Below are 15,214 nucleotides of genomic sequence, written 5' to 3' on the forward strand. Positions count from 1 at the left end.
ACAGATTCAGTCTTTATTAAAACACAAAAAACTTTCTGCTCTCTAGTCTACGTCTTTGCTGCTTGCTCTTTCTAACGGCAGACAGAAGAAACAATGCATGTACATGCGTGCGTACAAAACTGTTTGAGTTGCTCTTTCATTTGATATAATATTTATAATTGTAAGTTAATTGTAATAGATACTACAAAGTTTCAAAACCCTAATATTAATTTTGAAACACCCTGCATTACTTCACAGTGTGTCATCCTATATTCATGTCTTTTATATACACGTCATCAGGGCCGGTCCTAGTCAATTTGTTTCCCCATGCAATGGCATAATTTGCCGCCTCCCCCTTTCTCCAGAAAGAACAAATCTTAAAAGTCATCATTTTAAGTATGCTACTCCAGCATGAACAACAAAGGTGAGGGTAAGTGCAGTTGCACTCAGAAAGGCTTAAATACTTACTAAGAATGCAATCCCGTTGTGTCTTTTTTTAAAATATTAATCTATTACGTTAATGAAAGATAAAGCAAACACACCTGCAGAGGAAAGATGGTAATCCTTTTTATAGAATTCTCTATCGAGCACCAATCTCAATGTATCAGTTTGCAATTCCAGTGCAACTAGTTCTTTTATCTTTATTTCTTGATTTCTCTTCAATATCTGTTAACTTTTTTTTTTTTTTTAAAAAAAAACTAGTTTCTATCTCCAATGATAAGGAACTTGTTTCTGACAAAAACAAGACTAGTTGTCATATCAAAACTGTGATAACTTACTAAATGGAACAGATATCCACTACTATTCGAGAACTGAATTCTTGCATTTGGCAACAATCAAGCAATTTGTGCTCGGATTTATTCGACCATTTGCTTTAACATTGTCCACGTGGCCTTAAACTAATGCAACCTAAACATAATTTATGAATGTAGTATTCAAATAGGTCAGCTTAGTAAATGTAACTACCATCATCATGAAGTCTGTTTCCAACAAGAAATATTTAATTTAAATAATATACTTATGACAGATTTTACCGGACCATCCAAACTTGCCGCTCCACGCAAATGCACGTGTTGCATATATGGTAGAGCCGGCTCTGCATATCATATATATCTAGTCGAAAAATTATTTATATATGACATTTAGAAAAATACTATTAGGCAAATTAGTATTAGACAAGTTATTTGAATTTTATACTGTTCGTGACATTATTTTCGTACTTATTAAAGGCCTGCTTTCACGAAAAAACAAAATTTCATTTCTACTTTTATTTCTTAGTTGATATTGATGAAAACTGCTGAAACCCGAATTGTTAATAGGTATGGCATTCATGTAAATTGTAAAATATTTCTAGCGTATCAGTATCTAGCGTTTAATTTATGTTGCATTTTACGGTGATTATACCTACATAAGAATATTTAATACTTAAATAGACGTAAGATGCATTAGAAATGACTATTTAAAAAAAAACGAAATTTAGAAAAAAAACGAGAGGCAATGTTTTTTTTCTAAAAAAAAAAACGTACATTTCTGAAAAAATACGAACGGTTTTTTTTTTCTATTTACAACACTATGGATGACCTTCTCTTCACGTACGCTCCTTCAGAGGACACCCTGAAGGAGAATAGAAGTATCACTTAATACTTCAGTTGATCATTAACCTAGTAAAATCTCTCTGTGGGCCGCATTGGGCTAGGGATCCTTTCTCCTGGGGCTGCATTGAGCTACGGAGGAATTCCACTGAGATTCCAATGAACGAAGACGATTATCCCTATATCTCCGAAACCACTACTGTTTCTTTCAAAACTGAGAAGAATTTTACTATAAAATCATTGTCAATCCACTGCTAGATGAAAGTCTCGCCAAATTTTCACCACAACTATCTATATTAAGCACATTTTTTCAGGTTACTCTGCAGCGCTTCTTGGTTTTGTCACGCCACTTTCTATGGGAACGTTTCTTAGGCAGCTTGCTGTCCCTTGATATCCAATTAATAATTGCTTTATTCTACTTGCAATATAACCAGCCTACTCCCATATATTCTACACGAAATGTTCCTTCGATATGCTCGAGTTAGATTTTTAAATGTGTATATGTATAATAAGTAGATTATTTTGCTGTTCGCTCTGTAAGGATATATAAACCTGAAGAAGTTGAATAGATACTTCCCGTTTTACGTGCCTATTTAGGAATAAATATTTTTTAAAAAATTCTCGTCAGAAATATACTTACTTGTGGTAATTGTAGTTGTTATCCTCATGTCTTCGTCTTGCTATTGGTTAAAATCGTGACTAATTTCAAGTTCTAATTATTTATATTTAACTCCTTTTTTACCCAATTTAACTTGCGGTTACACTAATATTAATACTCGAATTGAAAAAAAAAAAAAAAAACGCGAGTCAAAGTTGCTAGCGTTTGAAGGCGGCTCCGAGTTCTCTTTAAACGCTGTTAGCAAATGAGAGGGCTGCGGTGTTGCCACCTCTTTGTATACATTCACGCCAATCTATCTGCCAACTGTTCACTTGTTTGCTCTAATGTCTGCTTACCAACATCCCTTAATCACATGGCAACGTCACATCTTACAAGGGAAGATCACGAACTGGCTCCGCTGAGATCCGAACGAGACAATGTGTTTGCATTTGATATTTATAACTAGACGAATTCCAAAGTTACACGTGCCACCGGGCGGGATATCGTGAATAACACCATATTTTGTAATTAAAAGCTCCAAGTTAGGTGTCAAAATAGTTTGAACCGGGTGATTTGTTCGAAATAATTGGGTAGGTGGAAAATTCGGTGAACACGTATCCCATCATTTTCAAGGACATACATTTTTTGGGGAAAAAATTGCCCCAGGGTCCCCCGCAGGGTCCTAAATGTGATCCAACTCAAAAGATTCAAATGGCAAGAAGAGTTCAGCAGCACATCGTTTAAAAGCAGTTGTGTAATGAAAGATGATGGAGCAAGTCTCAACTTTCTACTGCAAACCTGTGGAAAATGGCAGCGAGTCAAAATGTAAACAGAAACTTAATTGATGAATCCATATCCGTCTCTACAAATCAGAAACGATGAGACAAATGTGAAAACAGGAAAGCACATGTGTGGCATTATTTTCAAAGTACAACGATTTAAAGTATACACTTCTTGTCCCAGAGAACCCGCAGGGTCTCAGGTGGGTTCCAACTCTCAGGTTTCAAACGGCAAGGGGAATTAAGTAGCACATCCTTTGAAAGCTGTCGTTAAATGAAAGAAGATGGAATAAATCTCGGCTGTCTAGGATAACCCTGTGCAAATTAACAGAGGGTCAAAATGTAAACACAAATTTAATTGAAAAGTCTATGGTCACCCTAAATCCAAGATGGCCGCTTAAAACCTATGTCGAAAGGATAGACAATCCCAACTGCTGAAGCTGGTTGGGATTGCCTTCAATCTTATGAAAAGCTATTTAAAGAATTGGTTGCATTACACTAGTGTAAATGGACACACATTAACCACAGCACTTGTAAACTGTGGAATTCCTCAAGGTTCCATGTTAGGGCCATTACTCTTCCTTTTATATATTAACGACTTGCCATGTGTATTGAAAAATTCCCAGTGCTATTTGTTTGCGGACGATACAGTTCTATTCACGAAAGGACCGGAGCTTTAAAAAATACAGAAATCGATTAATTTTGAGTTAGATTATCACAGTGGTTTCGAAGTAATAAATTAACTTTAAATGTTGATAAAACTAACTGCGTATTTTTTAGAAACAGACATAAAATGCAAAACATTAAGAACTGTCCTATTACAATAAGCTCTCAAAAAGTAACAGTTGTTGAAAACAATAAAATACTTAGGTGTTTGGTTTGATGAGCATTTCACATGGGAGAAACATTGCTCTGAAATCAGGAAAATAGTTTCTGTACACACTGGGCTATTGTTTAAAATATCACAAATGTTTCCGGAATTTATCGCAAGAATATATTACTATGCATTCATCCACCCGTACCTTTCATACGGAATCGAAGCGGTATGGAAACTTAAGTGCTGAGCTTAAATATAAGCTCCTTGTTCTTGAGAAGAGAGTAATAAGAATAATAAAAAATGAACATTTTCTTGCGCATACAGAACCGCTATTCCATGAACTGAACATATTAAAATTAGATAAACTTTATTTTTATAGAATAAATTGGGTAATGCACAGAATCCTCAAGAAAGACGCAATTATATTTTCAACACAATTTGTTGAAATAAAACATTCAGTTAGTACACGTGCAAAGACAAACAAAGAACTTGAAAAAGCAAAACCACGATTAAATTATGGCATCAAAAGTATCAGGTACCAATGTATTAAGGCCTAGAATGTCCTTCTCCTTGGTATCAGACAACTACAAACTTCTAGCAAATTAAAAAAAAAAAAAAAAAAAAAAAAAAGAACAGTTGAAAGAGTTTTTTAAATTTGAGGCAATACCATGTTAATGTGTCATTATTATTATTATTATTATTATTATTATTATTATTATTATTATTATTATTATTATTATTATTATTATTATGAACTTGTTAAGTATTCATAACCTCATGTTACTTTGTGTTATCTACATATATTAAGTATTTACGCGCCATCCTATAATATGTAAATAATTTCAGAAAGGGAGAACCACAAACAGCAGAAGCTCGGCCTCTCCCTAAATCGCTATAAAGATTGTTATGTAACTGTTTTGTACTCGTATACATATAAATAAATAAATAATAAATATATATAAATATACAAAAGATGTTGTAACTCACGATATTCCGCCCGATGGCACGTGTAACTTTGGGATCCGTTTAGTTATAACATATCAAATGCAAACACAGCTGTTTCGTTCGGATCTCAACGGAGCCACTTCGTGACCCTCCTTTGTCAGCCTTCGTTTTATTCGCTTACAATACACATCATCAAGTTTGTCCGAAGCCTTTTTTAAAATATGATTATGGCCTGTTAATAATAATATGGATCATGTGGGTTGGCGGTGACTAAACATTCCACGAATCTAAAAGTAAACGGTAAGAACTCTCTGTAGTCGATATACTGTATTCACATTCCTTAGCCCTAGAAAGGTAAACTACGTAAATTTTACGTGTACGAGCTGGAAACACTGACGTGACGTAGCAGGAACTGTGTGTAGAAATACAAACCTCTAGATATGCTATCGCGAGTTAGTTGGCTTGAAGTTCCGACGTTAATTACTTCGGTAGGTGTTATGTTGTCTGTGCCAAACGATTGAGTGTAGAACCTTATACGTAAATTTGGCGTATGTTTACCTTTTAACGTAAAATCTTATACGTAAGTTTAGCGTGTGTTTACCTTTAGCGTTAGTTTTCTTGCACGCATTTTTTACGTATGTTTACCATCAATGGACTATTGTCATTCGTAAATATTTAATTATTATTCCAAAAATGGTCGAGTGTGATGCAATAAATAACGAGGAAGCTATTTTACGGATATTAGAGGAACTTCAGATTCAGAAATGGAGGAAGATAACGCTGAACTTGATGTGAGATCAGAAGAAGAAGCAGATGACTCCGACAAAGATCCAGATTACTACCCCAGTGAAAATGATATTGAACAACATTTTGTGTCAGGAATTCGAACTGTAGAATGTGAAATCTCAAATCCAACCAATGAAGCGGAAAGTTTCCACATGTAGTAAAAACGAAAATAGCAGTTTCGCCACGCATTCAAGAGAGGAATCTGGATAAAATCAGACAGAGAGGGCAGTATATTTTAGAGATGAGAAGGCAAATGAACTTCCATTTGACGAAAGGCAAGTGAAAATTAGTGGTATTAGTGAATTGCTAGGAAAGAATAGTCCTTGGAACACAAATCCAATGACAGATTCAAGTGGGAAGATCTCAAGAAGGAACACTGCTATAACTGCAATAAGCCAGTAAGTGGTGAACATCAGATCAAAATTGTTATAACTGTGTGTGATTTTCGAACAAATCTGACATATAATGTGAAAGAACTATTCAATATGAATTCAATATTTCCTAATAACAAAAATAAACAGTGATATATCTAGACTTTCTCAGAGTTTGTTCTTAAGTGTTAATAATGTTTATTTTGCTTTTTTTATGTACTTCTAAAAGATTTAGGATAATAGCAGCGCCGTAACTTAATTTTTTCTGGGGGGCAGGGGGCAAGCATTAATATGTGTATTTGAGCCCCCTAGAAAAAGTTGTTTTTCTAATTCTTGTGCCTCCTCTCTTTGCATTTTCTCTTACTCTTTATAGGTCCCCGGAGCCTGAGGGTCCTCCCACACGGCAAGATCTGCGGTGCCGTTACTTACACCCCTGGGCCCGTTCCATACATGAAAATTAATTAAGGGGACAATATTGACAAATTTCAAAGCCATACGAATAAATATTATTTCTAGGGCCCCTAATAGTAAATATTTGTTTACTAAAATGGGCTCACGATTCATTTTTACCTTTTGTGTGCTGTTTTGTTTATGTAATTTAGCGAATCTGTTTGATGCTTCATTTATAATTTCATGTTCGTACCGTATATGAAGTTAGAAATTTTTTTCTTAAAATGGGGCCTCTCAAACCGCGGGGAGCTTTCCTAGGTTGCAGTTGTCACCCCTGCCCCCACAAATTACGGCCCTGGATAATAGTTGTGCTGTAATACTATCTAAACAATAAAACTTCAATTTTGGAACTTTGAACAAACCAACAATAAGAGTTTCTATATGAATCGTATATTTATAAATCATTATTTAGTGTGTACGTAAATATTACGTATGTTTACCTTTAATGGATTAATGGTGAAGTTTGCCTTTCTAGGGTTAGTTCATAGATTATATTGTGCTTGACACGGAATAAATAGTTCTGGATTTTATAAGTAATTACAATCTTATTTATGTTTAATATGGCCATTGTATTAATAATAAACAGCAGAACATTTTTGTTCAACATAACCACTATCCATTTTCAAATAAAGACAAGCAGACAATGATTTGGTTTCAGTTTAGCGTCCCTTTCAGCAGCGAGGCTATATGAGACGTGGCCCTACAGCCTAACAACATGGGATCCAAACCACATGAACTTCCACTGGGAATCGAACCCGTGTCTACCACGCCAAAGGTACATACGATAACCACTTAGTCGAGAGGCTCAGACAGCCAGTGAACATAATTGAGTCTCTATATGTAACTATTACGAATTTTCAGTAGTCGGACATTGAGATGATTTTGTACTATAAATAGATTATACGAAGTTCTAATTTTTAAGTGTATTAACATTATACTGTAGTTAAAATATGTGGTGGAGCATGTAATCTCTTGAAATTATCCTGTTCTCTCTTCCTAACGACATTGCGTGAAAACAATTTCTCTCTATTTTTTTCTTATAATTTCGAGTTATTGAGAATACGAGAAGATTATCTTACACAAACATATTTTCATGCTAATTTTCTGAACTCTCGATTATTGCAGTTTTAAGTTACCTATCAAGTGTTTCTATTATTCGTTCATTCGTTAGAATTGAGCGTTCCTTTCAGTACCTAGGTTACATGAAACGTGGAACTACAGATTAACGTGAGGTTTGAGCCATATGAGTGCACACTGAAAATCGGATCTGGGTTTCCCGCTTTGATAGTAAATATGATAACCTATAGCCACGAGGAAGCCATTGTGTTACGTTTAACAACAATTAACGCAGTTTTTGTGTTATGTTTCTATTTCTGACTATATAACAGTATTTTTCTACTACCAGGCCAAGCACTAGTACCTATCCAACTGATTAAATATAATGTCTAGAAACGTATTCTTTCAAATATAAAGAGATCAATACCTGAGACAATGTATTAATTCATCTTATTCTAATAAGAAACGATTGATGATAAGACGAAAAATAAAAACGTCAAATTATCACTGCCCCTTAACAAACCAGGGAACATTTTGAGTTGCCTTTCATTCGCCTATCCGCCCACCTGGAATACGAACTGTGTAGTCCGGTTGCTCACTATCTGGTACGTTACATCCCACTTAATCCTTTTGTTGAGTAGGTCAAGTTTATCTTTGCCATTGTGTATTTGTTAGACTTACTTGTTTCTACTTAGTAAATTAAATATTCCGCTATTTGATTCATACATCCATTTACTCCACTAAAAGAAATCAGTATCGAAAATCGGTGGGAAATTTTTTCAGCAAATTAGAATTTGAACCTTATCTTATGGCTCTGAATACCACGTCAATTACAGGAACATTCATATGTAATTTTCTAATATATACAAACCAGTATTAATAAAATGAAATTACGGAAAGCACTAAATATAATAACACTTGTGTTACGTTATCAAATCTGTTTCACAAATGTTATTAATACAGGGTGTTTCAAAACAACACCGACAACGTTTGGGAGGTGATTCCTGATACCAAGATAAGACGAAAAGTATAGACCAACCTGGGTGCACAAATGCTTCCTTTTGGAGTTATACACTACCGAAAACATGAAAGAATAAAGTTTAAAGGTCCATAGCTCCAATTCTATGAAGCCTACTCTAGTCGGATCAAGACTTAACTTAGAAACTAATATATGCCCTATCCAAAAATGCATGTTTCAGAATTCTAAGGTACTTGCGCAACAATTTTTATAGGTGTCGTTTTGCTCCGGGCATATAACTTGAAGTACTCATCAACTACCTCTATAAAAATGTTGCAGAAGTATAGCAGGATTCTGAAACATATATTATTGTATGGGGTACATACTAGTTCCTAAGTGGTCATGACCCGACTACGGTATGTCCCATAGTATTTTAGCTATAGGCCTTTAAAGTTATTTTTTTTCATGTTCTCGGCAGCCTATAACTCCGAAAGGAAGCATTTGTGCACCCAGGTTGGTCTATAATTTTTGTCTTATCTTGGTGTCAGGAATCATCTCCCAAATGTTGTCGGTGTTGTTTTGAAACACCCTGTATATCTAGTGCACTAGTCAGTTTTGTTTTATTAATATATATTGAACATTTCCGAAGTTATAAAGAACAATATGTAATTTTTTTCATACACGACTATGTTTATACTTCACACAATTGCTTCCAGACAAAAGCTCTTACAAGAGAAATATGATGTGCTGCTGACAAAAATATTGCTACGTATAAAATTTAACTGAAATATTATACGTATTTAAGTTACCGTATATTAAAGTAATCGATAACATGTCCCATTTTATTAAATTTATCCGAGTTTTAACAGTAAAATGTTTCATAATAAATCCTGATATTAAAACGAATAGAAACATTTTGTTTCAAAATCCACTTGCAAACTTAGTCTTCCATGAATAATTTTGCAATTTATTTTAATTTGCTTGACTGTATTTATATATTACCACTTTTATTGCAGATTTAAGAGAGAAATAAAATTAGCGAAAAATAAATTCTGATCATGTAGTCAGTGGGCGTGGTGCGTTTATATTTAGAGAGAGAGTAATAATAATAATAAAAAAGTATATTTGTATTCAAAAAGAGAGGGAGATGGCTAGCTCCACATAGAGGTAAATATTGAAGACGTTAAAAAGCAATTTTGGGCCTGGAAATTCGTTGATGTTAAGTGATATTTACAACACCATTGATCACAATAACCACAATATTAATTTTGACCATTGGGAATGTTCAAAAATTGGTAAACTACACCGTAAAAAAAAAGAATGAAAAACATGCGCCGCAAGCATTATCCATTAAGCACATAGATATTCTGGTCCATCAGAAGATATATCGTATGTATGTGCTTCGTGTTATGTACACACTTTCATAAAGCTTTAAAAACGAAAATGACCATGTGCCGTGCTATGTTTTCTACAACACTAAATGTATTTGTCTTGTTCCTGATTTTCAAACTCTCTTTCATGACAGAAGTAAAAAAAAGTTTCCGGTTGTAACATTAGTAATTAAATATTCGTATCCGATTTTATGCAGTCATATTAATTAATGTGAACCATATAAAATAATAGGCGGTGGGAGAGTATGGTCAGTTTGTGCTGTTGTTGCAGCTAATATCTTCTTCACAGCCAGTTTACTGTCTTTATAATAATCATACGTGTAAACGTAAGACTTAGCGACAATAAGATAGTATCTATAATATAAAACCTAAAAGAAGAAAAAGAAAAAAAAGAATATATACACCCTCCATTTCAAAAGAAACCGAACGTTTTAAAAAAACAAAAAAGCAATGTACATTTTGGAAAAAATCATTTTTATTAATCAATGTATTCCCCTTCTGCATCGATACACATATTTGCACGCTCCAACAAGTTGTCAAACGACTTCTCCATGTCCTTTATTGGAATGGTCTTTAGGACGGCGGTCGTCACCTTCTCAATGGCATCAATCGATGCGTGCTACTTTCCTTTCATCGCCAAATGCAGTTTCGGGAACAGATAGAAATCGCACGGAGCGAGATCTGGTGAATAGGGCGGATGATACAACCGAATAATGTGATTTTTTTTACCAAAAATTCAGTTACAAGTCGCGAACGATGTGATGGTGCATTATCGTCCAAAAGAGTCCAACTGCCGATTTCGCGATATTCGGGCCGAATACGACGAATTCTTGCCAGCAAACGCTTCATGACGCCCAAGTAAAACTCTCCAGTGACTGTCTGGCCGGGCTGAACAAATTCTTTGTGGATAATTCCTTTTGAATCGTAAAAAAAAAAAAATCAGCATCACCTTAACTTTTGACTTCACCAAGCGACTTTTTTTGGGTGTTCCTTCATCCGGCACTCTCCATTCAGCACTTTGCCGCTTTTTTTCGGGCTCATATTCAAAACACCACGTCTCGTCATCAGTTACAATCGATTTCAAGAAGTTTCGATCCTGCCGAACACTTTTAACGATGTCTTTGCAATGCGCAATTCGATCAACTTTTTGGTCTTCGGTGAGTTTGTGTGGTACAAACCGCGAATTATCCTTCTTAAGGCCCAAAACTTCGATCAAAATGCGGTATGCGGTTGTTTGAGGAATGCCTAATTCCATTTCAATAACTTTCACAGACGATTTTTTGTTATGTTTGATGAATCCACGCACTTTTTCGATGTTTTCTTCCGATAATCCGGTTCTGGGACGGCCTGATCTTTCGTCATCATCCAGCGTCTCTCTACCCGATTTGAATCGCCTGAACCACTCGTAAACTTGCGTACGGGATAGACACTCATCACCATATGCATTTTGTAGCATTTGGTGCGTTTCACTAAAAGTTTTACCCAGTTTAACACAAAACTCAATTGCAGCTCGTTGTTTGAAACTCATTTTCCGACCGATGTACACAACACACTGACAGTTGAAACGCAATAGCTTTGTTGCCGTGCATCCAAATGTCATGACATTTATACCAGTTGTCAATGAGGGATTACGCCATCTACCGGTAAAATATTACAACAGATGGCACTAGTGGTACTATTTGTTTTCAAAAGTTCGGTTTCTTTTGGAATGGAGGGTATATATATATATATATATATATATATATATATATATATATATATATATATATATATATATATATATATAATATTAAAAAAATGGCCACACACTCCACTTTGAAATATGAATTCTCAGAGCCGTGTATGGAATTATAATAGCATTTTTTGTTTGAAATATAGATAAAAGCACATGGCCTTTTAAAAAGAGGTAGGCGATTAGAATCGTTTGAACAAGATTGCAATTGTAAAGTTAAGTAATTCCAGTTGCTGCGCACACAACAAATATAGACTTGGTAATGTTGTTTGCAGCTGACATAACTTTTGAATGTCTGAAAATATTGAATGATTTTCGTGTCCTAATATAGATCGTTCGTTACTCTATATTATACGATATTCATAAAATAAGATTATATATGCATATATAAAACTCATTCAATTCTGTTAATGTATTCTGAATTGTAGACGTAAAATCTCTAACAGTGCATTAGGAAAACAATGAACTCGAAGTTGTACTAGTTAAACAATTCATAACTACGCACCTTTTACCTAACTTGTTAGAGTTATTAAGTCTAGGGGACTCAGGTGGGCAAGTCAGTAACCCGAATAGAAGAAAGTAGGAACACTGAAACCCAATCGGAAAAAGACTATTAGGAAGACTTAAATTCAGATGGGCGGTCAATATTAAGTTGGATCTCACAGAAATAAGAATACAAAGTAGAAACTGAATTCAGTTGGATAAGCACAAAGGTCAATGGAGAACTCTTGTGAATGAAACATTTGAAACTTCGGGTTCCATAAGCCATAGAGTTAATTAGTTGAAAAATTTCAACATGAAAAGAAAATAACTAGGCTATAACTTTAAATAATTAAACCCTCAGTTAGCATCTTTGCTTCCAAAAAGTCTTGTTTTCTTTGAATACGTTTGTGCGTATATTCAAAGGGAGAGGGGAGCTTACAGTAGGTTCCGCTCCCGGGGCAATAAGTGCAGATACGCGACTGTATGCGACATGAAAAGAATGTTGTATAATATTTGTTTCATAAATGTAGTGCTACATCTGTGTAACAAAGAACTACTAAAATAATTAAAACTGACATTCTTCTAATTCCATTTTTTCTGGTCTTTGTAAAAAAATGGTAGAAAGAACATTTAAAAAGAAATCGTATTTTAGAGATCAGCAAGTGGAAGAATGTTCCTTTAAAATTTTAAGGATTGAACATGTTAATGAGGAATGATTCATGAAAAGGATGTCACCATCATTTGAGACCATTGAAGAAATTGCTGTTCAAGTGCATCAGATGCCGCCACTGACGGTTGATTTAATATAGACGCATCATTTGTGGCCGTGTGGAATTGTTAGGTTCAGTTTGATTCCTTGTTATGATTCCACATGAGTAGTGTTTTATCTGTAATAAAAACTTAAATATTCAATTTTAAAGGAGTGTTAAAATATCGAACATGAAGAAATTGTTTTGCTTTGCTCCACCATAATAAACAAGTATAGACGTTCTATGAGGAACCACCCACTGAACTGTGAACATTAGTTTAGCGAACTATTCTAATGAGTCGTACACTTTGGTGCAGTGCCTATTATAGTGGTAAAAACAAACATATAAGATTTTATTTCCCTTCAAATGCTACGCGTACTTTATATGTATGTACGTCAACTCATTTTCAGTAGATTTTTCTTGTGGTTTATTTTTCTCATTATATTCGTGATTATTAATTAGAATAAATATTTTCCTTATGTATGTTACTACCAACAGAAAAAATATTTGAAATTCAAAATTAATCTGGACGTAATTTGTTAGTGGAAAGTCATTTAGAAAATAATATATAGTCTATACAACAGTTTACAATAAATCATATGGACAAATATTTGGCAAATTACATGTAAGAATTCATTAACATTTTCTAGTTTCAGGCAGCCAGATCCAAGTATTTGTTGTCGTTTGGAGCCGCAATTTTCTAGCATTTCATATACATAATAACACTTCTGTGAGCAAACTGGATGATTTTATATTAAATCCAACTCTCTAAAATTTCTATATATATGCATATAGCTGTCTTGGAGTTCATATTTACATGAGATAAATTGTCATTTATGGCACTAGATTTTACTTTAAATGACCAAAACAGCATATGTATAGCTTTCGTCGATTAAATCTCTTAAAAGTTGCTAGTTTAATTCTTATTACGAAACAAAGGTGTTTCCACAAACAAATGTAATTTTAATGCTCCAAACTTTTTAACTTTGCGAAGTCAATAAAAAGAACATCCGATCATGTATCATACACTTAGTTAAATTTCTAATTGCTCTTTTATACTAATTTCAGGAGTTGAGTCCAAAGAAAGTATTTTAAAACTTATCCGTCTATAGCGGCACAAGAAAAATGACCTCAAAGTTGAAATTTTCGAAGTATCACTTCTTTCTATAATAAAAGTGGCCATGCTTGGATAAATTTCTAATTGCACGTTGTATATTAATTTGAGGATGTTGAACCCAAAGAAACTATTTTTAAGCTTATCTCTCATTAAATGCCTTGATAACATTGATAAAAATCTAAACCAATTTTGAATTTCTTCGTATTGATTTTGCATTTATGTTTTATTTCGATTAAATTAATATAATTCCTATAATAAGTGATAATGGAAATTCGAAAATATTAAAAAACATTTAATATACGAAGTAGTGCCATAGCAAATTTCTTCAGGGCCCCGATGTAGAAGGGTATTTGTGAGACTCCCAAATAGCAAGTTGCTGAAGATGTAACAGTTCAGCTAGTTTCCTTTGCCAGAAGTAATAATAACCGGCATCTTTGAATTGATTTAGACATACATGTAGGTATATTAGCTCCCGGTTGGTTCTGTGATGCCTTGGAGCGCCTTGCTGTAACAATGACTGGCTCTCTTCTTTTAGGGCCACTGTGCGTAGGGACTAATAAAATAAAACATGCCAACTTTACTAGATCTTTCGACTTCAATTACATATGAAATTTTATAATTATCACAATAATATATATGCATATATTACCGGTTTCTCCGTCTTTTCTGTCACTCTTTTACTATTCTGCATTCAAGGCCTGGCTGTCTACAAGTTGTGTATTATATAATGCAAGTTATCTTAATCGTTTTAGTATTAAAATGATTTTTCCTTTTTGAACATCAGTATCTTAATAATTGGGAGGAAAGAATAGACGCAAGTTTGCTACTAATCCGAAGTTTTATAATATACAAATCTCACGTAAACAAAGATGAATAACAGGGTAATTTAATTGTTCAATAAGAAGTAAAATGAGCTTCAAACAGTGGGTGTTGGACATCTTTTTTCGGGGGATCCGCCGACTGTTACGGTTCTGGGAGCAAGCATTTAAAAATGTTGTTTCGTTTAATGTTGTAAATGGCTGAGAAGCTGGGAAACCTTATGAAACAATTTCTGCCTCTCAGTTAAGCATAGAGAATTGCTTGCACACCGAAATATCAATTATGGACCATGTATTAGAAAAATGACGGTGAGTGATCTTTCTGGTGAACTTAATGTATTAGTCAATTGAAATTCGCGTATGGCGCGTGCGCTGCTGGGAGGTTTGCTCAGTTCAATTTTGTACTTTAATAGCGTTCTTTACTTGACTACCACATGAGTATATCTTGTGTAACATTCCATTAGGAAGATGGGTTCAATGAAGTGACGAAAATTCGCGTAGGTGGATGCGTGAAAAAATGAAGAAAATAAATTTGATATGATTTGATTTTGAGTTTAACGTACTTTTCAGCAGCGAGGCTATATGAGACGTGG

At 34.2% G+C, this 15,214-nt stretch overlaps 1 protein-coding gene across 1 annotated transcript in view; it reads left to right on the top strand.

The window, feature by feature from the left end:
• The first annotated feature begins 5,474 nt into the window (after positions 1-5,474).
• LOC145661145 (irregular chiasm C-roughest protein) overlaps positions 5,475-15,214 on the top strand; it is a 944,967-nt gene continuing 935,227 nt past the window's right edge. Inside the window, exon 1 of the mRNA XM_081726593.1 lies at positions 5,475-5,650. Within this exon, the coding sequence (XP_081582719.1) occupies positions 5,475-5,650 (176 nt within the window). The remainder of the gene's footprint in view (positions 5,651-15,214) is intronic.

This window comes from Thermobia domestica, chromosome 9 (assembly GCF_964235325.1).
Source record: "Thermobia domestica chromosome 9, izTheDome1.hap1.1, whole genome shotgun sequence".
NCBI lineage: Eukaryota > Metazoa > Arthropoda > Insecta > Zygentoma > Lepismatidae > Thermobia > Thermobia domestica.